Below are 26,768 nucleotides of genomic sequence, written 5' to 3' on the forward strand. Positions count from 1 at the left end.
CCATCTTGCAAAAAATGACAAAAGCAGAGTTAATTGATTATAAAAGCCACATAATCTCAAAAATAATTATATCTCTATAACGTTTTTTAAACTTTTTTAAACTTTTAAAAACCTTATTCGTCAATGACCCATACGTTTCCCCTGGGCTCACTTTTTTTTTTTAAATACGGCATGTCTTAACATTTGTATGCTGATGATACACAGATTTATCTTCCTTTGAGAGTTGGAGAGAACTATGGCTCTAATTTATTCTGTGCATGTCTAGAGGAGGTTAAGAGCTGGATGGCTCACAATCTGGTTCAGTTGAACTAAAGTAAAACTGAGATTATGCTTTTTGGCCCCATCTGAAGATGCTTAGACATGTCCATGTATTTAGATTCATGGTCAGACTATTGCCATGACCACATAAGGAACTAGGTATTGTGTTTGACACAGAGCAATATGTTGCTTGATTAAAGCCTATTCTGTCGAGAAAAGATTTAGAGAAGGATATTAATGCCTTTGTTTTGTCTCGTCTGGACTATTGCAATTTGTTCTATGTGGGGTCCTGCCAGACAACTATTTCACATTTGCAATTAGCTAGGCTGCTAGTGGGTGCTAAGAAAAGTTATCATATCGCTCCTATTTTGGCTTCTCTCAAGTGGCTTCCAGTGAACTATGTGATAAAATGTAAATTTATGTTGTATGTTTTTAAATCAGTGCATGGGATGGCTCCTGCTTATGTGTCTGTGCTCATTTCTCTTCGCCAAGCACCTAGGCCTTTAAGATCAACTAATATGGTATTGCTTACTGTCCCTCAGACTCGTTTAAAGTCAAAAGGGGATCAGGCCTTTGCTGTTGCAGGTCCGAGGCTCTGGAACAGTCTTCCCAGAGAGGTCACATCTTTAAATGCTTTTAAAGCTGATGTCAAAAACTACTTTTTTTTTTTTTTAACCTTTGAGAGGTTGGGCTATCTGTTGTTTTAGTAGGATGTGTGTTGTTTTTTATGTATTGCTTCTGTCTCTTGATTGTGCAGAACTTTGGTCTGCAGTTCATACTGGTATAAATCAAGTGAAATGAAATGAATGAAATGAAAATGAATTGCTACTGTCATTATAATAATAAAAAAAAGACATTCCAAAATTATGTACATTATTAAATAATGTACAGTGCATTTAACAGTGTTATTAGATCATTAGTGTTTTGTTAAAGATTAGCTTTAAAGGGATAGTTCACTCTCAAAAAATGATTGGGCGAGTCATTTTTGGGTGAACTATCTCTTTAAGTGATTACTGTACATCCAATGTCAGTCAATGTACAGTATATACATAACTCATATGGTAGATAAATGTACTAAGAAATTCGTTCTTCGTAAATGAGGCCCCTTGTAACATTCAATTATGAATTTATTCAAGAATAGTTTTATAAGAGTTACACAAACCCACTCTACCTATGTTTACCCATGAGGTATTAATGAATTGTATTAATATTAATATTTGTATGCAGGCAAACTGAAAGGATTACAAAAGTAAGAGCTGCAAGACTGTTAACATATGAACACTGGCAGACTTTAGAGGGAGAATCAAAGCTCTATGGAAACCGAGTGGGTGGGAGATTATTTTCTTTTGCCTGTCAGCTTGTTATTCTGTGAACACTTTAAGCCTTTTATAGCTATCTGTAATATACATGCACTATGATGATAGAATATATGAACAATAACTTGTAATGATATTATGGCTTGATTTTCCCATATAAAGTGAGAAGCAGTGGATGTTTCGAATGACACACTATCAAACTAACCATGCTATTTCTGCAGTGTGTCGACTGTGCACTGTATGCATTCAATATCTGGCTTACCTACAGTGCTACATTTGCCAAAATGTGCAGCTGCATTCAACAGAGCACACTGTGTGAGATTCTGTATCCCACGATGCAATGTACTTGACCTTTCTTTTGCACTGTGACATACGAACCAAAAGTTTAGACAAAAAAGTGCAATATAAAAAAATAATAATAAAAATACATTACAATTTGTATTTATTTTTTTTTAATTTTTTTTAACACTAAATTATTTGTAAGAAGGTCATGATAATGTAACATATTACTGTTTAAATAATGTATCATTACATACTGTTTCACATACTATTTTTAAAAATAGGGTGTAGTAAAAGTGATGGGAGTGGTGATGCAAGTGGTCTGAGTAAGAAACCAAAAAACTGTAGATTCAAACTCTGAAAGAGTTCATCACCATCATGTCCTTGATCAACACAGTTAACCTCGCATAAAAAGACTCAATGTTGTACATCCTTCTCTGCTCCTGGAGGGCCACAGTCCTGTAGAGTTCAGCAACACACCTGACTGTGTTTTTCAATTAACCCTGATTGACTTGTTCAGGTGTCTAATTAGGGTTGGAGCAGAACTCTGCAGGACTGTGGACCTCCAGGAGCAGAGTTTGACATCTTTGGCATAGACTTAGGATATGCATGGCTGCACGATGTATTGTTTTAGCAACAACATGCACATCCACGATAGTCACATCGCAGGAAGTGTTAACTCGGCATTTGAGTTCACCTCTGTGTTGCTTCCATGCCGCTGACTGGACGGGCGGAGTCACATGACTGCAAACGAGGTAATATGTTTATAAGGGGAAAGTACTAACAGGATAAAAAAAAAAAAAAAAAAAAAAATGAAATAACCGACACGGTTAGAGGTTCTGAATTTTGATTTTGATTACTTTTCTATTAATCATCCAGAACTACACTTCATGTTCTTGATAAAGAATGGAATACATTTTCTTTTTCTTTGTATTTTTATATCAGTATGGTCCAATATGAAGATTATCCTATTCAAATCAATATGATAAATGAGATTAGTCAAAAGTAATATAAAAGTAATCATAAAGTCAGATTATATTACCTTAAATGTGTAACGTAATGGAATATGTTACTAACTACAATTTTTGTCATGTAATTTGCAATCAGTAACTGATTACAATTTGTAAGTAATCTACCTAGCTCTGCATGACCATTTTCACAAAACATTACATTTCATTATATTTTATATTGGTTTCATAACTTGCACTTTGAAACCTGTTTTCAAAAGTTTGCGTTTTCAGGCCCTCAAAACACCAAGTTGTCATCAAGGGTGTTTCCTCAGAGGCGGCAAGAAAAATAAACAATGGAAAATTACAAAAGTTTACATTAAAAAGTGTAAAGGTCACTCATTTTTATAAAATAACAGAGTCCAACAGTGACACCTGCAGGTGAAGTTACAGCGGGAGGCTTGCCTCCTCTGTCCTCATTGATTTAAAACAGACAACCTAAGCATGCGCTGGGTTTAGTGGGGGGTAATTGAGAATGAATGGGGGAAAGTCGTGTGAGAGGAGGCAGTGCTTTGATTGGATATGATCGGTTCATGTGATAAATCCCGACTCTTGTTTTGGTGTGTGTTCTCATCAGTCTGAATGAAGATGATGGCATTAAAGGGGACCTATTATGCAAAATTCACTTTTGCATGGTGTTTGGACATAAATGTGTGTTGGCAGTGTGTAGTGAGGTGGATTAATTTTGTTTTTGAAGAAAATGCTCCCTCAACTCTACCAACATTTCTTTATGTCTGCGTGAATATATATGTATATGCGATTGTCACGTGCATTTCGTCAGTAAAGGCGGTTCCCTGATTACCGCTAAATCGCCATCACCTGCTTTCAAATGAAGCGGCATTTAATAGACAGAACCATAGTTCACTGATAAGCCATGCAATATCGCGTTCATTATTGAAGGCGATTCATCTGCGATATCAATGTGATTTAGGTGATGGCGATTTAGTGGGAACCGGCTTTACTGACGAAATGCGTGTGACAATCGCATGCGATATATCACCCAGCCCTAATATATATATATATATATATATATATATATATATATATATATATATATATATATATATATATATATATATATTCAAAATAAATTAATACATATTTTAATGTGTTATATATGTGAAGCACCATGAGAATCTAAATTAATTGCCCCTAGGGAATAAATTAAGCACTAAACTAAACTTAAAAAAAAAAAAATTAAAAAAAAACTTTAACCAGAAATATAATTATATATATATATATATATATATATATATATATATATATATATATAGGCCTATATATATATATATATATATATATTATATATATATATGGTGTGCAGCAAATTTTTTATTTATTTATGAATCAATGTAAATTCATGTGCATTACTCTTCCTTGATAAATGAACATTACTTTACATTACATAAAAAAAACAAAAAGAATCCAAAGACAATTTTATTTTGTAATTTTACATTAACAGTGTAATGTTCTATTTTATCAAAACCAAGTCAATCTCATCAAGTTAGTGTTTTAAGCAGTTCTACATCCATTCCAAAATAATAACTAAAGGCAATAATAATTTAAACAATATATTTTATTTGTGTATTGATGTTTTTCTTTTTAATTGTCAAATTAGGCTATTTTGGATCATCAGTCATGCTCCTTAAACACCGTCTGTCACAGACACGAATTGTATTTTTAATTTCAGCAAGCTGATTGCGCTAAAACCCCCTGCAGTCATCATGTTTTCAGTTCATTTCAAGTTTGATTGTGACGTGACATAAAGCAGTGATATCTAACTGGGTGATCTGTTTACTGACTTTTCAATTAGTCTTCCCAATGACGCCATCATCTGTTCATTCAAACTGATGCGCAGAACGTGCATGTAAACAAGAGGCAGGATTTATCGCACAAACCAATCATATCCAGCCATAACCAATTACATCCATTCACATGCCTCCTCTCATGTGACTTTCCCCCATTCATTCTCAATTACCCCCCACTAAACCCACCGCATGCTGGGGTCTAATGATTTTCTATGGTTTTCTATGGGAGCAAAGGGAGGCATGACTCCTGCTATAACTTTACCTGCGGGTGTCGCTGTTGGGCATTGTTCCTTAAGAAATACGAGTGACTTGCGCTCTTTTTAATGTTATAATTTGTAATATTTGTGTTGTTATGTAATATGCATTATTTTCTCATCCTATTTTTTTTGAAGAGGCAATGCCTCCCTTGCCTCCTCGGAGGAAACGCCCATTTTATATATATATATATATATATATATATATATATATATATATATATATAATATATATATATATAATATATATATATAATATATAATATATAATATAATATATATATATATATATGTGTGTGTGTGTGTGTGTGTGTGTGTGTGTGTGTGTGTGTGTGTGTGTGTGTGTGTGTGTCATGTCTTCTAAGAATGTATTGAGATGAATATTATTAAAAATAATCGGACAGCATCATCCTGTACAAGCCACAGAGACCATTGCATACATGAGACGAGGTTGTGCTGCTGATAAACACAGGTAAATTCGTGTGATTACCTGTAGTTATACGAGGGGAATTTCTTGCTCTCTTTCAGAAGCAGTCTGTAGAGTGACAGTACATGCTCTCTGCCGGACGCCGCCATGATGAAAACAAAGCTGTCAGTTCGACGCAAGGACCCAAGAACAGCTACAAGATGAGCGCCTGAGTGCATACACTCTCTTTAGTGTTAAAATATAAGATCCAAGCTAATTTTCAAGTTTAACTGATGAAGTATTCTATATTTTAAATATCGTAATGTAATGCAGTACACGTAATGTGTTATAAATTAATATATGCGATGAGATTTGGTGTTCATATTGATCAGGCACATCAGCAGGCGTCTCAAAAACAGCACGCGCGTCCAGACAGAGGTGAGTGAGGGGTTGTTTAGTAGTTTCATGCGTTGATTTGCACACATGTATTCTGTATTTGTTAATAATGAAGTGAGAATTACTGTCAGTGTGATAATTTGGCGGCTGTTATTTATTTGAAGTGTGGCTTGTCATTATAAGTAATGAGTTGTCAGTTTTAATATAAATGGCAGGCTAGCTAGAGCTCATGAGTCTGAGCAGATTAATCTCAATGACATTCCTCACACAAACAAACACAAACACAATATCTGACGTTTATATTGGTTGGTGCCCTGCAATAAAATATATCAGACTCGTTAATCTGACAGTGTCAGATTTTCAGAACTGTGTTCACCATTCCCACATGAAAAAATACTATAGTAAGTTATAGTAAATACTATAGTGTTTTTGAAACGTACTATAGGAAATTGTAGTATACTGTATATATTATAGTATTTAGAACACTTTGTTAATGAATGCTACAGCATATTGTACTATTAGTGAACTGATAAACTGTAGTATACTTTAGTTTGTACTACAGTAGTGTATTTGTAGTATAATATACACGTAGTATAGTATTGGGTAAAGTACTATAGTTGTTTTATTATCACAGCAACTATTTATCACAAAAGAATAATTCAAGAACATTACTCTAGTATGGTTCAAAAACACTATAGTATGTGCTATAAATTACAGTAGTATTTTTTCATGTGGGTTGTTTTCCCACTGCTGCTTTTTATAGCGAGCTATTTAATTTGCATGTTAATTTATATTTACATGTTACAAATAACACCACTTTTGTGTGTATGATTTAAATTACTAATATGTTTTGTCTCATTAACCCCCCTTTTTGAACATGGATCTGAACTTAAATGGTTGTAATTTATGATTATTATTTTCTATTTTATTTTTTTAAGTAGAAGACACTAAGCAGAAGTGCTCTTCAAACAAATCTGTAAACCAGTTTACTGTAAATAAATGAACTGAACTAAAAAAAATGATATAAATATATGTTTTACAAAATAATTAGGGCTTTTTTGTTAGAAAATTGAAGTTAAAGGGTTAGTTCACCCAAAAATGTAATTTCATTAATTACTCACCCTTATGTCGTCCCAAACACGTACGACTTTCGTTCATCTTCAGCACACACATTAAGATATTTTTGATGAAATCCAAGAGTTTATTTATTTTATTTATTTATTTATTTTTTATCCCCCATAGAAAGCAACATCATTACCACATTCAAGGTCCAGAAAGTAGTAAAGACATTGCTAAAATAGTCAACATGACTACAGTGGTTCAACCTTAATGTTACGAAGTGACCAGAATACTTTTTGTGCGCAAAAACAAACAAAAATAAGGACTTTATTAGGGATGTAACGATTCACTCAACTCACGATTCACGATAATGGTTTCACAATGTGATTTTCTAACTAATTTTTTTTTTTACAAAATGAGATTTAAATGAGAAAGTGTCTTTATTATTTCTCAGACAAAAGGCAGCATATTTCTTTGTGAAACTGATATATCTTTATAACAAAACTGAATTGAAATTTTAAAACAAATCCTAAATCAAATACATAAATGCATGAATAATACAAATAAAAGAAATCTCTTCATATGAGTACATGAACAAGATGTTTATTTGCTCTATTACAGGCTGAACTATCTGTAGCCATTTAAAATTAGAGGCAACCACTGCATTTTAAAGGATTAGTCCACTTTTAAAAAAAACTTTTCCTGATAATTTACTCACCCCCATGTCATTCAAGATGTTCATGTCTTTCTTTCGTCAATTGAAAAGAAATTAAGGTTTTTGAGGAAAACATTCCAGGATTTCAATGGCTACCAACTGGTTGAAGGTCAAAATTACAGTTTCAGTGCAGTTTCAAAGGGCTTTAAACGATACCAGACGAGGAATAAGGGTCTTATCTAGAGAAACAATCTGTCATTTTCAAAAAAAATAAATAAATAAAATACTTATGCTTTATAAATACAAATAAATATGCTTTATAAACACAAAATATCGCCTTGAACGTACTTCCCATTTCCGCATTCTTCAAAACGCTTACGCTGTATGTTCTACGCCTTCCCTATTCTACCTACGGAACGAACGCGGCGCCAGTTTCGTTTTCTTCTGTAAGTAGAATAGGGAAGGCGTAGTACATTCAGCGTAAGCTTTTTGAAGAATGCGAGGGATAACACGATCCCAATAAAGATGCTGCATACATGCAGCATGAGCAGTTTTTAATTTGAATTAGATTGTATACTATTTAACATCTGAAGAAAAAAAAAAAATGTTCAGACTAGCAATACAGCGCTTCCCTGCTTACCGCTGTAAACAAAGCAGCGCTGCCTGCTTATAAAACCTACTTTAAAATGCATTGTACAGAAATAAGATGAAAAGAAAATACCATCTAAACTTTTCTGAACCCAGTCAGCTCTCCTCAGATATACATTCATATAAACCCCGCCCCCAAATGTATTGCAATTCATTAAGCATCTCAACCGACTTGAATCATCACATATTTTAATCGAATTTCACCAAATTTCGGATGCATCGTTACATCCCTAGACTTGATTCAACAATTTCTTCTCTTCTATGTCAGTCTCCTATGCATGCATGCATGACAATCACATGCGATTAATTGTGCAGCCCTAGCTGATGCAGGAACTGACCAATAATGAGTCGCCGTTCTGACGTAGAACACGGAAGCTCTGCACTGTGTTCACTATGTCAACAGCGTAGGAGACTGGCATATTAGATATAATACTGACTATATTAATTTATGCTTTTCCAATTCTTCACATGCAATTTTTTAATGTGCAATTATTTGAAAAGGTACATATGCAATTAAATAAAACAAGATTTTAGGTTTTATTAATAAGAATAATTAATAAGAAAAAAAGTAGATCAATAATCGTTTTGGAATCGGATAGTGAATTCCAGAATCAGAATCGGAATCAGATCATAAGGTGCCTAAAGACTCCTACCCTTACTATACAATGATTTATTGCTTGTCTTTGTTGAATAATACAGTAGATTAAGAGCTTTAAAAAGAATCGCATATTAATCGTAATCACAATATTGCATTAAAAAAAAAAAGCAAAATATTTCAGACCTAGTCATGTGTGTCTGAGCCAAAAAGCTGCACTTGAACACACTACAAAGACTACAGCTGACTGCCTACTACCGTGTGTGTTCTGTGTCTGTGTGTAAGGAAAAATTGTCATTAGTATCAATAGTCTGTATTCATCATTTAAAAAGGGAAACTGAAACTAGGACTGCAGATATACAAACCATAAACAAAGCTTACCATTTTTAATATAAATCATGCTGATCACTTTCATGTTGTTATAAAAATATTTGGTATTGTAATGATCAGGTAAGATGATCATGTAAAATTAGAGCAGCCCGATGCCGGTTCGACATGAAACTCCCGCCGATATGTGGAACACACCGCAAAAACTAGACAGACATGAGCCCGACTAGAGCCATCGTGTTTAAAAACTAGCTTGACAGACGCGCTATGACAGCCTGACGTTGGCAGACCTTTGGCTTTGTGTGTCACGGCCTTTATGTTTACAGTGGCTTCCATTTTACCACTTTCCACTTCCGTTTCAAGCTGAAACCTCTATCAATTTTATTGCACTTTTGCTAATAAGCAGACAGTTGCAATCCACAAATTGCATTTTAATCTGTTTAACGTGTTGGCTATTTGATTTAAATTGAAGCCATGATCCTTCAGCTTCCTGGAGCCTTTAGTTTTCTGGCATCCTTTCAGAGCTTTGTTCATATAATCAGAAACCCATCAGATCAACCCATGGATCTGGCTGCAGATCTAAAGTAGAGAGCCTCCAACAGAGCTTCCAATAATGTCCACTTTTGTCTGTGAAATGCTGGCTAAGGGAATCATATGCCACACTGTCTAGTGAAGAGTGGATGTTTGAAGATCCTTGTTCTAAAATTAAAGTGTGAAGTAAGTCACATCTCAAATGAATGTCACTGTGATGTGTTAAAATCTCTGTGAGTCACTGCTGGATATGTTATGAGAGGTTATGTTATGACTGCCATCAGTAAATTGAATCCTTTTTTTCTGATTCAGCAGGGTTGAACATGTATATAATGTAAAATGAACTATAAAGCTCTGTTGAATTAATATATATATATATATATCAGTACAGTCCAAAAGTTTGGAACCACTAAGATTTTTAATGTTTTTAAAAGAAGTTTCGTCTGCTCACCAAGGCTACATTTATTTAATTAAAAATACAGTAAAAACAATATTTCACAAAGTAATTTATTCCTGTGATGGAAAAGCTGAATTTTCAGCATCATTACTCCAGTCTTCAGTGTCACATGATCCTTCAGAAATCATTCTAATATGCTGATCTGCTGCTCAAGAAACATTTAATGTGTACAATTGTACAAAATATTTGTGTACAATATTTTTTTTCAGGATTATTTGATGATTATTTGATGAATAGAAAGTTCAAAAGAACAGTGTTTATCTGAAATCTAATCTTTTGTAACATTATTAATGTCTTTACTGCCACTTTTGATTGATTTAATGCATCCTTGCTGAATAAAAGTATTCATTTCTTTAATTTCTTTAAAAAAAAAAAAAAAAAATCTTACTGACCCCAAACTTTTGAACGGTAGTGTATAATGCTACAGAAGCTTTGTATTTCAGATAAATGCGTTCTTTTGAACTTTCTTTTCATCAAGGAATCCTGAAAAAAAATATTGTACACAAACATTTTGTACAATTGTACACATTAAATGTTTCTTGAGCAGCAGATCAGCATATTAGAATGATTTCTGAAGGATCATGTGACACTGAAGACTGGAGTAATGATGCTGAAAATACAGCTTTGATCACAAGAATAAATTACTTTGTCAAATATATTTAAATAGTACACAGTTATTTTAAATTGTAATAATATTTCACAATATTACTGTTTTTTACTGTATTTTTAATTAAATAAATGTAGCCTTGGTGAGCAGATGAAACTTCTTTTAAAAACATTAAAAATCTTAGTGGTTACAAACTTTTTGACTGTACTGTATATATTGTGAAGAGCTATGCTTCAAGCAACCGTTATACTATTGACACTTTCACATTTCCAAGGTTATCAGAAGCGCAAGTCACCACAGTTGGGCAAACTTCTACAGTGGTGAACAGAAGATGTCAGCAAATTGTATTCCCATTTGCTCCATCAGCAAAAGAAAAAGAAAAAAAAAAACACATGAGAGTGTTTCTATGACTTTCCAAAAGAGGGAAAACATATTTAGAGTGATTGATTACAGTAGTCAGAAGAGAAAATAGTGTGAAATTTGCCATCACTCCCTCAGCCGTTGTATTAGAAACACCTTCACAATGTTAATTAGCTTGTTTTGTAATTTACTGCTGAAGTAATATAAAACAAAGTGTAGCATTATGAACAGTGTTGGGGGTAACTCGTTACAAGTAACACGAGTTCCGCAATCAGATTACTTTTTCCAAGTAACTAGTAAAGTAGCGGATTACTTTTAAATTTACAACACAATATCTGAGTTACTTTTTTCAAATAAGTAACACAAGTTACTTTGATTTGCCATTTATTGACTGACAGCTCTCCTGTCCACATGTTGAGAGAAATCATGAACTCATTTGTGTTTCATTTTTTTGTTTTTATTTTTGAAGAGTGCTGAACTTTATTGTCTGAGCTGTGCCCTCTACTGTACAGGTGTGAATTTGCATTTCCTTCATCCTGAGGCTTATTCATTTCACATATGTTGTGAAAGGGTACAGAGCCCCGCACATGACATGCAAGAAGAAAAATTTAAATTGTGCTCACAATCATGCGCACGTTTTAGTAAATCGAGGGAACGAATTAATAAATCACGCGCACGATTTAGCCTACTATTTTTTTCCTGCATGTCATGTCCGGGGCTCCATAAAAGGGTCTTTACATTTGCCAAAAATTGATTTTTTATTTTTTTTTGTTATTAGAAAAACAAACAAGCAAGCCCAGCCCAGGTGAGAAAAAGTAATGCAAAATTAATATAATGCATTACTTTCCATAAAAAGTAACTACGTAATGCAATTAGTTACTTTTTTAGGGAGTAACCCAATATTGTAATGCATTACTTTTAAAAGTAACTTTCCCCAACACTGGTTATGAATATATATATAAAAGAAGAAAAATATGTTAATTGTGGAAACAACCCTAGTAATATTAAAAAAAAAAACTAAATCTATTTAAAATATATTAGTATACTAAGTATACTTCAAACCCATTAACATATTTATTGACATATCACTTAAGACTTATAATCTAAAATTATAATTAATTGAACATTTGGAGTGTTTCTGTATTGCACAATGCACATATCTTAATATTATGGCTTAATAAGGTGTTTTAATATCCCTATTAATAAGGATTGTATGATCTTTGTATAATATCAGTTTTTAAATGCAAGACATTTAATGTGTACCTAACGTATACTTGCGATAATTCCACTTTAATTAGCACAATCAAATATACTTAAAGGTGCCCTATAATTGAAAATTGAATTACCTTGGCATAGTTGAATAACAATAATAACATGGAAATGACATACAGTGAATCTCAAACTCCATTGTTTCCTTCTTCTTATATAAATCTCATTTGTTTAAAAGACCTCAGACGAACAGGCGAATCTCAACATAACACTGACTGTTACGTAACAGTCGGTATCATTAATATCCAAATAAGATTAGACACGTTGCATGACAAACACTTTGTAAAGATCCATTTTGAGGGTTATATTAGCTGTGTGAACTTTGTTAATGCTGTTTAAGGTAGTCTTCGCGAGGGGGGCGGGGAGCACAAGAATTTAAAGGGGCTGCAGCTTGAATCGGCGCATATTTAATGATGCCCCAAAATAGGCAGTTAAAAAAATGAATAAAACAAAATCTATGGGGTATTTTGAGCTGAAACTTCACAGACACATTCAGGGGACACCTTAGACTTATATTACATCTTTTGAAAACACGTTCTACGGCACCTTTAAAAAGATCTTTAGTTGGACCTCAGCAATACTTCCACACAATTAAAGTACAAACAATTTGTTGTTCCAATTTAGCAGACTTTAAGTATACTAGTTTAGTATACCAAAAGTACAATTTTTATGTAGCACATAAATATGTATTTGCAATATACATAGCACAAAATAAATGCATTTAAAATGCATTTTAGTATATTGTTTATTCTCTAGGGAAGTCATCTGTGAAAAAGGTCCATGGGCAACAGGGCTTTTAGCTGATGTTACCACACCTTTATGCGACTTATTGGAGAAACTGGGCATCTCCTTTTGTGTTTCTGAAGGGTGAGTAGATGACCGAAATGTCTTTCTTGAGTGAAATAATGATTTAAAAATGGCCATTTTCAGTTGTCTTTGCAGTTCTTGTGTTCTGGGTGTTTTCAGCATAACAGTGGCAAGGTTTTAGCTAACAAATCAACTGATCAACATCAGCTTTATAAAAAAACACAAGCTGCCTTCTCCGTCTCCTCTGAGGAACATGTTTCTCTTGCTTTTTCTGTCTCTGATGCATGAAGAACGGGTCTGTCTTTGACCCGCAGAGATCGATGTTGTGCTCATAACACATGATTGTGGCGAGATGTTGTGCTCAGCGGGGCTGGGGGGTTGAAGATGAGGTTGGATTTAAAGGGTGTCTGCTCCTCAGCGCTATCGGAGAAGGTCACAGACGTGTCCTGTTTGCAGATGGCCCTATAGCTTTGAGTGGAAAGGTCAACAGCAAGTGGCAGGTCAAGGCAACAGACTGTGAAATCGTGTCATCTGATTGAGTTGATCTCTCAATTTGGAGCCCAGTTAACAGAGGGAGAAATGACAGTGGATAATGCTGGCCAAAGATTATTTAATGGTTTTTTTTTATTATTTGTTTATGTATTTATTTATCTAGTTTTAAATTAAATACAACGTTATTTTTATATTGTCATTTATAATGCAAGAGGAGATGGTCTCCAAAAACTTGCATAAACTAAAAATATAGGGTTTAAAAAGTTTAGTGAAGATTTATGATAATAAATTAGTTTTCTGGAAACTGCATATTTTATAAAGGAGCATAGGAGAAACTGTAGAATAACAGTGCACAAATACATACATCAAGATATTATAAAAAAAAAAAAAAAAATAACACTATTGAACTAAAAAAAAACAAAAACCAAACTTGTGTATTTGCATTTTTTAGCTGTTTTAATTTTTAAGGCATGTACAGAACACACACACACACACACACAAATACACCAATCAGGCATAACATTATGACCGGCGACAGGGTCATGGGCGGTCAAGTCTCATTGATGCACGTGGGGAGCGATGGCTGGCCCGTGTGGGCCGATCCAACAGACGAGCTACTGTAGCTCAAATTGCTGAAAATTGCTCAAAATGCTGGTTCTGATAGAAAGGTGTCCGAATACACACTGTGCATCAGTTTGTTGCGTATGGGGCTGCATAGCTGCAGACCAGTCAGGGTGTCCATGCTGACCCCTGTCCACCGCCAAAAGAGCCAACAGTGAGCATCAGAACTGGACCACGGAGCAATGGAAGAAGGTGGCCTGGTCTGATGAATCACTTTTCTTTTACATCACGTTTATGGCTGGGTGCGTGTGTGTCGCTTACCTGGGGAACACACGGCACCAGGATGTACTTTGGAAAAAAGGCAATATAATGGATAATATAATGTTTATTTACCTATATTTATCTAAAAAGTCTTTCATGTGCATAAGCCAAAAGTCTTTACAATACTGGGAAACAAGCTGATACTGTATGTGTGCATATGTTTAAATCATGCCCCATGATACAGATGTTAGATGATTATATGCCATATCTGATCTTTATGTACCTCTCTCATATGTCTCAGAGCTCTTTCATTAGTGCTGTAAAATATGCAACTTGGCTTATTTGGCAGATGAAGGCCAACTTAGCAGTTAAACCAAGCTTTTTATGATCCCAAATGGACTTTCATCCAACTTGACAACATCTACTGTACCTCCAACAGTTTTTCATGTGACTTCTCTAAGAAGCCATTCGAGGTACTTTCATACCTCTCAGTTTAAATGAGAATTTAATGCAAAGATAGCACCGGAAACATGTCCAGTTGAATCCAAAGAGAAGCAAGACAGATGTATATTTTGAGTGTGTGTTGGTTTATCACCTGTATAATATGCTTCAATTTTCATCTTTTCAAAACCCGCATCGATTTATGCACAGGTCTGTGCACATAGTGTGCTTGAAAGTAGTGTCAAAAGATTTCCTTTAGAGATCAGTGCTGTTTTTGCAAGGCTGTCTTGTTGGATGATTCTTGTTTTCATGTTGATGACATGCAGTTTTCATTGTAGATGTTGTGGAGATCCAGACAGCTTGTTAGTGTACTTTGTTTCTCCTTTTTGTCTAGCGATTGTCATTCTTCCCTAGCAGCATATATCATCAGAAACAGAGAAGAGTCTTTTTCTCTCTTCACTCGAAAATCTCTGTCGATCTCTTTCTTAATGAGAGACAAAACTTCTCAATGACAGTTGAGGCCACCTTCAGTTCTGTTTTATGTTGTTGTTTTTTTTTGTTTTTGTTTTTTTTTTCTTTCTTTTTCTTTCTGATATTTGTGTGAGTGTGATTTTGTGAGATTTGACATTTCATCAGTGCTTAATTTTCTCAGTTTAAATCCTTTCTCAGCAAATCCTTCTTGGATTTCATAGGTTTTTATAAATTTTAGGGCACATTTTGTTCGCCAGAAGTGAACTGGCCCCCCGACTAAGCCTGGTTTCTCCCAAGGTTTTTTTTTCTCCATTTTAACACCTATTTGCCACTTGTTTGCCACCTGATGTCACCTGATGGAGTTTGGGTTCCTTGCCGCTGTCGCCTTTGGCTTGCTTAGTTGGGGACACCTGACATTTGATATTCAACAGTATTCTTGACATTTATTCAACAGTGCTTCTGATCTGCCTGCATTGACACTATTATTTAAGAGCTGCTGTGCAGCCAAATTATGTACCAGTTATCAATGTAAAGCTGCTTTGACACAATCTGCATTGTAAAAAGCGCTATATAAATAAAGGTGACTTGACTTGACTTGACATTTTAATTGTAACATTTTGAAAAATCAGAGATGTGGATTTGTTTGCACCAGCTCTGCGATTCACTGGCATCATATCGGCAGATAATAAAAATTACACTTATGTTAGTTTGATTATAAAGTATATTTGGGACTATATACTATATAGATCCGGCTATGTGACTATAGTTTGAATGAATCAGTTTTCTTTGCATGACACATTGACTTTACAATACAGAATGGCTCTTTCGGCATTATCCTAAATATTGTATAAGCATTAAATTCATTTGTCATTTGGCTTTCATAGTCAACGAAGTTAGGCAAGATTTAGATTTCCTATCAGGAAAAATTTAAATAAATCTACATTTCTCAAAATATCCTGTTCTAATTGGCAATGCTAAATCTAAAGTTAATGCATAATATAGTAATTTCTAGAGCAGAAGAAAAAAGTACCAGGACACATTCAGGGATGAATAGAGTTGTGTTTCTGTATCTTATATGAGATAACTTTATACAATTTATTTTTTCTTTTCTTTTTTTTAATTAAATATATTGTATTCATATCCTATTTACCATTTTAATCATATGATATTATTCAAAGTCAATTGCATGACAAAACAAAATTGTTGGGTAAGTTGGGTCAAACTTTAAAATAAGGTTTTATTTCTATATTAGATATAATGAACTAAAAATGACCAATACTTCTACAGCATTTATTAATCTTAGTCAATTTTAATTTCTACATTAACTAAAACATTTTTGAAATTGTAAAGTTAAATATGTTAACATATGTTAATGTGCTAATGTGCTGAACTAACATGAACAACCAGTGAACAATTGGAGTGGTAACACTTTACAATAAGGTTCATTAGTTAAACATTAGTTAATGTATTAACTAACATGAACTAACCATGAACAATACATTTGTTACTGTATTTAGTAATCTTCATTAACATTAGTTAATGAAAATGCAGTTGTTTATTGTTCATGTTAGTTCACAGTGCATTAACTAATGATAACAAGATTATGATTAAGATTATGATAATGTATTGGTAAATGTTGAAATTAACATTAATAGAGATTAATAAATGCTGTATAAGTGCCGTTCATTATTAGTTGATGTTAACTAATGTAGTTAACTAATGAACCTTATTGTAAAGTGTTACCATTGTATTCTTATTAGCTAGTATAACAAACAAACAAAACTGGTATGCTAACAAATGAGATCTTATTGTAAAGTGTTAATCAAAATTGTTATGGTATTAATTCACTGCACCATACTAATTTATACACTGTTCATTTTTACACTTTTATTGAATGCCACCATTTGTCAGCTTAAGGGTTCAGTCTACAGTTGTACTCATTGCACTGGCAATATTTTCTGTCCTGTTCGGATCGGTTCATTTTCTCCCATCCCTGAGGACTACTTATATCTTTGCAGTGTCGGCAACATTAATGCTTTCTTTCAACTTTCATATTCTCTCTTCACTTGACATCTTTATAGTCTCTGAGCGATGAAAAAAGTGCAATGAAAAAAGTTTGAAAGAAAAGCTCATGGAAGACATTGTGCTTGCATTATAGGGCTATACAGTATTATGATGCAAAATGTATGATATTGATATATTCTTATTTATGTTCTAAAATACATTGATATTAAACCTATTATTCCCCTTTTACAAGATGTAATATAAGTCTCTGGTTTCCCCAGAAAGTGTCTGTGAAGTTTCAGCTCAAAACACCCCACAGATCATTTATTATAGCTTGTCAAATTTGCCCCTATATGGGTGTGAGCAAAAACACTGCGTCTTTGTGTTTGTCCCTTTAAATGCAAATGAGCTGCTGCTCCCGGCTCCCTTTCCAGAAGAGGGCGGAGCTTTAACAGCTCACGCTTCGGTTGCTCAACAACAACAAAGCTGGAGAATCTCACGCAGCCAAAATGAGGATTGTCAGTAACGGTGTTCAGCCTTACATTGTTCAAACCGGAGTCGACACTGATGGAGAGACTCAGGAAGAAGTTACAACTTTTAGAATGCAACCGGAAGTTTCTGAATGGATACATTTATGTAGTTTCTGTGGAGTTGATTCAGCTCATCGACTAGCATTTGCCGTCATGTTAATCTTTTATGCAAATCCAGTGTTGAATCGACCCTCATTTGTGAAGCAGTCCGGCGTAAAATGACGGCATGACAACAACACTCTACTACAACAACTCTTCCTCTTCTCTAAAGCAGCCCAACATGGCCTCACCCCCTTTGTTACGTGTTCTTGGGGGCGGGGTTTATGTAAATGTTGGGGTTTGTGATGTCATCAACCTGGGAAGAAGCTCATTGTAGTCCCTACCAGCCGTTTGTTGTAGTCCTTAAACAGAGAATTATTTAAAAGAAAATATCTCCCTTTGCATTGAACTTTGAGTGTCTCAACTTTGAAGATGTTGTTTATGCATCCGGTACTTTTTTTTTTTTTTTTTTCCCGACCTTTTTTTTACCCCACTATAAACCTTGCACCTTTTGTGCAATGTTGAGTGTAGAATGTTTCAATACATAAATTATGTACAACCTTGATGGCTATAATTTTTATTCTATTTTATTTATTTTTATATATTTGTTGGGCGACTCCAGAGTGGAAGCAGCTTTGTGCAACTTTTAGGCAGGGTGCTTTCAAGACAGCATGAGTGCTAGTCTCCAGCCTTTCTTCCACCTTTCCTTGGTGCAGGAATTTCCCCATCATGCAGTGCTCACAGTTGAGTAATGGAGCTTGCATGGGAGTCGTCACAATTGCAGATCCTGCTGTGTCTGCACTGCATCAACTCACCACCCACTCGCTTATGTTAGTGACTGACTGAACCCAGAATGCACTTCAGTGCCAATGATTACTCAGCCTACATCAGTCAGCAAGCCACCAGCTGGCTATGACAAAGCTACATGTAACAGCCGATCGCTCTGATCACTAAGCCCTGAAGTATACTGACTGAACTCCTGGTCAAGGGAGGTTCTGACGTCGACTCGGGCCACTGCCGACAGTCGTGTCTTGAGCGTGTGTGTGATTAAGTGGGTGAGGAAGACGAGGCTTGTTTCTTGTCCACTTCAGTGAAGCAGTCAGGCTTAAGTGCCTGTCATTGATTTCCAATGGGATGTTAGTTACGAGCACACATGATTGGTCTGGAAGATTAGGGCTTGCACAAGATTGGCTTGGCGATCTTTGTAAATCCAAGAGGCAGAGACCCCATTTACACCTGGTATTAGCATCAGTTTTTGTTTTAAACTGGATTCAATCAGTCAAACCTCATTCAGAGGTAATGTTAATGCTAGTCTGTTCCTAACAATATCAAAGGAGTCTATATCCAACACAATCAACCACTGCGCTATAACAAGGGTTTTACTTTTTGCTGGTTACTCATGGTTTCATAAGAATATTTTTGTTAAGTTCTAAATGCACAAGAACAGAACTTCACCAGTTTTTTTTTTTTTTTTTTTTGACAAAAATGACAAATGACAAAAAAAGTTTCTAAGATAAAGAAAAGGAAAATTCTGGTTACACATTATTTTAATGTGTACTTGCTACAGTGTAATTACACAAATAAGTACTCAGTAATATATTAATTAACAACACATACTTACTATAGGGTTATGGTTTAGGGTTATGTGCTTGTATTTATGCAAAGTTTACTGGTATTACAAGTAATTACATGTAATATGTAACGAATACTGTAAAATAAAATCTAGTTTGTGGCAAGTTCTTAGAAAAGTACCATTTTCAAGAAAGGTTTTAATGTAATGTCATGTGGTGTAACCAAGTAAAAGTAATATTTAAAAAAACAAACAAACAAACATGTAAGTATTCACATCTTACATAATTTTCAAGGTAAAAAGTATTTTTATATACAAATAGTGTGAATAATTAATTTTAAGAATTTTTTTTATTTATTTGTTTTTATTTAAGAATATTAATTTTCTGAGGGGCAGCCAGAGTTGTACCATATTTTACAACATGAACTAATACTGCCTTGTCATAAAAGTCTGATTAAAAAAACAAACAAACAAACAAAAAAAACAAAAAAACTATATTTTAAGTGACTTATGGACTGTGATATACTACAGGGTTTTCAAGGTTCTTTTTCCTCCTTTTTTTTCTATATATTCAATTATATCGTGTTTAGTTGGTTCTGTCATGTCTGTATTAGTTTTCATTAGTTGCTATTAGTTAATCCGTCCAGCTGTTTCTGTTTAGTGTCCTCATTTGCTATATGTATTTATACTCCCTGCTTTGTTCAGTTCACGTCGGTTATTGTTTGTGTTAACGTGGTCGTGTTCATCTGAGTTTGCTATTAAAGACAGTATTTCATCATCTCCTTCGTTGTGCGCTTTCTACAACTGCTTATGTGTGACAGTAAAAGGACAGTAAAAACGAGTAAAAATGCAACCATGGACTCACTAGCGATGAGTCTCCTTCTCCTTCTCCTCCTCCTCCTCCTCCTCCTCCTCCTTCTCCTCCTCCTCCTCCTCCTCCTCCTCCTCCCTGACAACAGAAAGTTTCTGGGGTTATTTGACCTGGATGCTCCGGAATGGTGGCCTCTCCCTCACAGCCAGCGAGCCTGAGGCACCTACTGAGGTCATTTTGGAACCAGACCGGGATGACATCAAAGCCACTGAGTCGAAGCATGCGGATCAGTCCATAACACAGCCTGGAATGGACTTAGACCTGATAGATTTGTGGTCCACGGATCCAGTTCCCACCCAAGTGCCCACCCTTGAGTCTTCGTCTTCCTCGCCGGTCCTGTCTGGAGATGATCTTCTGCCAATGCTCTTGCCTGATTTCCTGGTCCCATCTTCCCCACTGGTTATGGCCAGTCCCCTGGAGCCGTCAACACCGCTGGTGTTGCCAAGTTCCTTGGCTCTGCCCCTGCCACTAGCACCATGCGGCTCATCTACCTCGCCTCGGGGCTTACCCTCCACCAGCTTGGCATGAGGCTGGGTCCCCGGCTGCTCCTCGGGGCCTCCAGGCCCATGTCTCCACCTCGGCCTGTCAGACTGTCGCCATCACTTTGGCTCAATGGTCACTCATCACCTCCGTGGCCAGTCTGCCCTGAGACTCCGCTGGTCTCCCTCGTCACTCCAGGTCAGTCTCCAGCGGTCAATGCCAAGCTTCCGCCACGGACTACACCCTCCACCCCTACGGCGTCATCGGGCTCCTCCCTTCCTCTGACCTCCCCGTCATCCTCGTCCACTTCAGTGTCACCTCGGGCAGCCCTGAAAGCCTGCAGCTCAGTCTCAGGCTCTCTTCTAGGCTCCCTCGTCATTCCAGGTCGGCCTCCAGCAGTTGATGCCAAGCTTCCGCCACGGACTTCCAGGATTCCTCCCTTTCTCTGACTTCCCCGTCACCCTCGTCCACTTCAGCGTTGCCCCAGGCAGCTGTGTCCCCGTCACTGCCTCAGCCCCACAAGCCTGCAGCTCAGCCTCAGGCTGAGGCATAAGAGTCACCCTGGTCCGTTGGCCTCTCTGCTTTGCAGGTTCCTCCACTCACCCTGGTTCATCCACGTCAATTGGCTCCTGGGTTCAGCCCAACCAAAGCTCCGCCCTAGCTCCTCCCACCGCGGGCACCACCATGATGTTTCTCGCCGACTCCTCCGGGCCGTCCCTGCCCATCACCACCTCCACACCCTCCTCCAAAGGCCCCTCCCTCCTTCCTCAGGTGTGAGAGGGGCGTAATGTCACAATTATGTCCTGTTTAGTTGGGTCTGTCATGTCTGTATTAGTTTTCATTAGTTGCTATGGTGTCTAATTAGTTAATCTTTGTCCAGCTGTTCCTGTTTAGTGTCCTCATTTGCTATGTGTATTTATACTCCCTGCTTTGTTCAGTCCTCGTCGGTTATTGTTTGTGTCAATATGGTCATATTCATCTGAGTTTCCTATTAAAGACTCTGTATTTCATCATCTCCTTTGTTGTGCTCTTTCTACAGCTGCTTATGTGTGACAATTTTGACCACATGACTTTGATTTGGCAAACAAAAGATTTTATGTATTTTGGTTTTTAATATTAATCAAGAAAACTACTAAAAAGTTTATATCCAGCTCAATTTTTTTTTTTTTTCCCAATAACAAGACATGCACATAAACTATGACTCAATGTGTCTCACTCAATTTGTCTGACACAATTGCTTTCCCAAACACCGTATAATTTATGATATACAAAAAAGAAACACGACTTCCATTTTTATCACAGATATTTTGTGCCAGTTTCCCAGGAAGTGATGCTTTTGTTCTCTTGAACACATGGGATGGAAATTATCAAGTGCTTTTTTTCACAAATATGTTATGCGATATTCCAGTTTTGCACACAAATGAAATTCGCAACTTTGGATGGAAACAGCTATTGATGTTGTGTGCATAGTCATTGTATGTATTAATTGTATTTTTAATGTGTTTTAATTCAGTTCATAGATACGGATAAAATTAGTATCATGTCATTGACCCTGAATATCAACATGCAGCAGATCACGTACATGTGAAGTAACACATTTAAGTTGCTAGTGATGTATGTAGTCATGATTTCCTTGAAATCCAGTCATAAGTGGTCACAGGAGATGCATTTCAGACACGCTAGTACCATATGTCAATGGCGATCTGTCTCAGCTGAACATTTGTGATTGGATCACCCATGACGGATGGTAATACAAGGTGTAAACAGGGCCTTAGATTTCCCACTGTCAATCACAGTTGAGTCGATATTACTAGAACAAGGGTTCCCGCTGATGCCAGTGCCCTGTGATTATTGTCCTTACTACATCCACTCTCAAGAGAGGTGAATGGCTGGTCATTGCTCAGCGTGCAGCGTGGATTACATGGGTTTGAACCCATTGATCTGTGTCTCCTCTGCAGTACCTGGAATAATTCAAACCGGGTAGCGGCTTTGACTGGATTCATAATACTTTTTCCATTGTGACTTCTTGTTTTCTAGCTCTTTCTTCTGTTCCTTCTATACCGGTAGGCCCATGTGACATTTTGTCATACCGTGTTGAACATTTCATTGATTTCATTGTGGTGTTGATATTCACTATGCCACACTGAATTTCAGCTGACGAACCTCAAGGGACTCGCGTCAGACTTGAGAAATGCTACAACGTCTAGAATTTCATTTATGCTAAGACCTGCTAAGACTTGCTTTTGCCAGGAGCATGACATAGGTCTGCTTTGAAACCTTGGTACAGGAGGAAAAACAATACATTGACATACTAATAAGGTGGCTACAACCTGTATACAGTGGATAAATAGATGCCTTGGAAAAACGTACTTGCCGAAGGGGAAATTTGTGTTCAAAATGGATTTTTGTTTCCTTTCACAATTATTTAATTGCTTTTTTCTGAAATCTGTCATGGTTCAATTCCATTCAAATCACATTTATGATTCATTTTTTGATTTTCAAAAAAATATGGTGGAATATTAAGCTGCACAGATTGAAATCTGGTGATAAATGATATTGTACCATTAATTCCTTAAAGAAATATTTCGCACAAAAATGAAAATTATCCCATAATTTACTCACCCTCAAGCCATCTTAGATGTATATGACTCTTCTTTTATCCAAACACAATCAGGGTCCAGTGGGTTAATAAATGCTTTCTAAAGTGAAGCGATAGTATTTTGTAAGGAAAATATCCATATTTAAAATGATATTAACTATAATCACTGGCTTCCATTTATGTCCGTACATGCGTTCAAGAGAGAATCGAGTTCTGGTGAAAGGGTGACCTTTGACCCTATGTGTGATGTATGACATAGCTCCCCTTCACTTATATCGAAATTGCTTAAGCTTATACGTTATGCCTATTTCATGCATAGGGTCAGAGGTCACCCTTCCACTGGAAGTCGACTGTCTTGCAATTGGTCGCACGACCATTGTCAGAAGCGAGTGATTATAATTTATGAATATTTAAATATGGGCATTTTATTCTAACAAAAACACATCACTTCACATAGGGCATTTATTAACCCGCTCGAGTCATTTGGGTTACTTTTATAATTGATGGATGTACTTTTTGGAGCTTCATACACTAAAATATTATTTAATATAACTCCGATTTTGTTTGGCTGAAAGAAGAAAGTCATGTATACTAAGGATGGCTTGAAGGTGAGTAAATTTATGGGATAATTTTTATTTAATTTCTATTCCTTTAATGGGAATGTGGATTTTGGGGACTTATTTACATCTGATAACGGGTCAAGAAGTGTATTTTGTATATGAAATGAGTTATTAAATTCTGTAATGGATTTTTACATTCCTAAATTAGCATTCATACCTAATCGAAGTGCTGAGATCTGTTGATCAAGAAGTAGAGCACCATGAAAATGAAGTGAACCATGAAACGGTGAAAATGAAAGCTCAGGGCAGACTCCAATTTTTTCACCATCATGTTCTCTGCATAGAGACTGGCAGCAGCGCTGGCCACCTTGATCATTTTATTCAAGCGTTTTCATTCCCACAAACTGTTGTTGCTCACACAGCAGAGGAAAGTATGCTTAGGAAAGTACGCTGACCATTACAGTCTGGTCAAATAGGTCAAATTGAAAGTAAAGCCCTAGTTGGAAGTTGTTTTCCAACTCTGTTTTTACTAAAATAGCTGTTGCTGTTGGAGCCATGACCTAGCGGTTAGTGCACATACTTCAATAAATTGAGCTGTGGTGCTCAGACTTGTTGTTTTAACCCAATCTTTCTCTGAAGAGGTTTTTAGCTCAACAATTCTCCTGTGTGATGGCTGTATGTTATCAGCAACAAGACTCCTAACAGTGTATTTCACAGTCTGCTCAGCTTGTTCAGTGAGAAATGTTGTTATTAGTCTGGTCTCAGTCTTTTAGCACAAATTAAACTAGTCTATCTTCACTCTCGGCCCCCTGGCGATGCATCAGTCAGACAAGGAGCTTCTGCATTTAAAACCATTACCGCCATGAACATGTAATAGAGTAAATGGATGATCGTCCTGAAGGAACCTGGCAGTTTTTCATCATGATGGCCTCTCGGAATTTGTCAAAGGGAGTGAACTTATTTTCAGCAGATTCTGTGGAAAAAAAATGTGTGAACTTATAAATGGAACACAATGGGAGACAAATGTAGCCAGTCAGCAGAAACAGAAGTGTGTGTGCGGTTGAACTAGTGGGTGTTTTAAGTGGGTACAGCTCCCCTTAATTGGTCATTTTAGGAAAATGTAAATTGGAAAAAACACTTACATCTTCATAAGGCAGTTGTTCTCAACCAGTGGGCCACAAACTTCCAACAGGACCTTAAGATGACTAAAAAGTATATTATATTATATATACTCCTAAAATATTTATTTCCCCCCTCAATAACTGTTTAATTGAAGAACATGCAGTTCTTGACACTTCTGAAGTCACAAAATGAATCATGGGTAATTAATTTAATATCAGTACTCCCAGTTTCTGTTAAAGGAATAGTTCAGCCATAAATGAAAAGACTTCCATTCATCTTCGGAACACAAATGAAGATATTTTTAATGAAATCTAAGAGATTTCTGTCCTTCCATTGACAGACTACCACTTTGACACTTCATAAAGTTCATAAAGAAATTGTAAAACTAATCCATATGAATTTGAGTGGTTTTGTCCAATTTTTTTTGAAGAGAGACAATCGCTTTATATGATGAACAGATATAATTTAGGCTTTTATTCACATAAACGTTCATCAATGCACACACAAGTTGTGGCAAATGGAAGCTCAAGCATGCTTGCGAGAACCAACGAGGCTCATTCTTGTCTGTTACGCAGCACGTTTGAGCTCTCGCTCGCCAAGCAAGTTCAGTTGAGCTTTTGTTTATGTTCAGTGATTAATGTTTATATGTGAATAAAAGCCTAAATTCAATCCGTTTATCATAGAAAGTGATCCAGTCTCTTCAGAAAATTTGGACTAAACCACTCAATTCATCTTGTATCTCTTTATGAACTTCCTGAAGCATTAAAGTGGTAGTTGCGTAGACTGTGAACTAAGCAACTTGAAACAAAATGATGATGTAACAAAATTACATCAGAAATACTGAAAATAGCTTATATCGAGGATCCTTCGAATATTGTTTTGGACAATGGGGACTCTTGAGTCAAAAAGGTTAAGAACCACTGACCTAAGGTGACCAACTAAAAGTAGCCAGAGATTGTGCTAAAATCATTTTGATGACTTGTGCTAGTGTAAAACATGGGCTCAGCAAATGTATTTTTTTTATTCATGCCTCCATTGAAATGTGTTCAGAGCAATCAGTTTTCCTTAAGCAGTTATAATCTATAGCATATTTAGATGTGGTGGTCTAACACCTCTAAACTCAGACCTAAATACATTATGTTGGAGTTTGTGCATGTAAAAGTTGCTCCCGAGAGGTTATTTGTGTAGCCTGGAGCTTTAATCATTTTTTATTTTTTTTTGTTGGTTTACCAAGAATTTAGTAAATACATTACCCCGTGCTGCCTTGAGAATGTTCTCCTGTTGGAGTTGTAACATTTGTTTAGCTGTCATTGAGACAAATTATCTGGTGTGATAATTGTTTGAAATTGTCTGAGATGTAAACCCATAAGAGAGCCTGATGGGAAGAGCTAACGAACAAAGCCATAGTCCATCTCACACATTAATTTATTAGTAAGCTTATTAATGTGCAGATTTACCTCAGGTGTCTTAATGCTGAAGTGTCTAATTTCTTTGATATTAAAACATTTTCTCTTATCTTAATATGAGAAGATGACAACAGTAGGTTATTTTCCCTAAAAAGTAAAAAAAAAAGAAAAGAAAAAAAATGTGGCACCTTCATGCCACGTATTAAAAAAAAAAATGGTATCACTTTATTTTAAGGAGACATAGTTACAGTAAGTATCAGGTGGGTGCAAAGTGAACCACATTTGGTTTTCGATCACAGAAATTGGTTTAAATTCAACAATT

General features: G+C 35.9%; 2 protein-coding genes across 3 annotated transcripts in view; one reads left to right on the forward strand and one right to left on the reverse strand.

Annotated features, from left to right (window-relative positions):
• Window positions 1-5,498, reverse strand: part of LOC137014321 (LYR motif containing 4) — an 85,946-nt gene extending 80,448 nt beyond the window's left edge. The window contains exon 1 of the mRNA XM_067378583.1: window positions 5,413-5,498. Within this exon, the coding sequence (XP_067234684.1) occupies window positions 5,413-5,498 (86 nt within the window). The remainder of the gene's footprint in view (window positions 1-5,412) is intronic.
• Window positions 5,499-5,737: 239 nt separating this feature from the next.
• Window positions 5,738-26,768, forward strand: part of fars2 (phenylalanyl-tRNA synthetase 2, mitochondrial) — a 181,481-nt gene continuing 160,450 nt past the window's right edge. Inside the window, exon 1 of one of the 2 annotated variants that reach the window (XM_067378407.1) lies at window positions 5,738-5,766. The gene's annotated coding sequence lies outside the window, so the exon portion shown is untranslated. Of the gene's footprint in view, window positions 5,767-12,989; window positions 13,100-26,768 lie in introns of those variants that run through there. The other variant, XM_067378408.1, reaches the window with a different exon arrangement.

The sequence above is a fragment of the Chanodichthys erythropterus genome, chromosome 23, assembly GCF_024489055.1.
Source record: "Chanodichthys erythropterus isolate Z2021 chromosome 23, ASM2448905v1, whole genome shotgun sequence".
In the NCBI taxonomy this organism is placed as follows: domain Eukaryota; kingdom Metazoa; phylum Chordata; class Actinopteri; order Cypriniformes; family Xenocyprididae; genus Chanodichthys; species Chanodichthys erythropterus.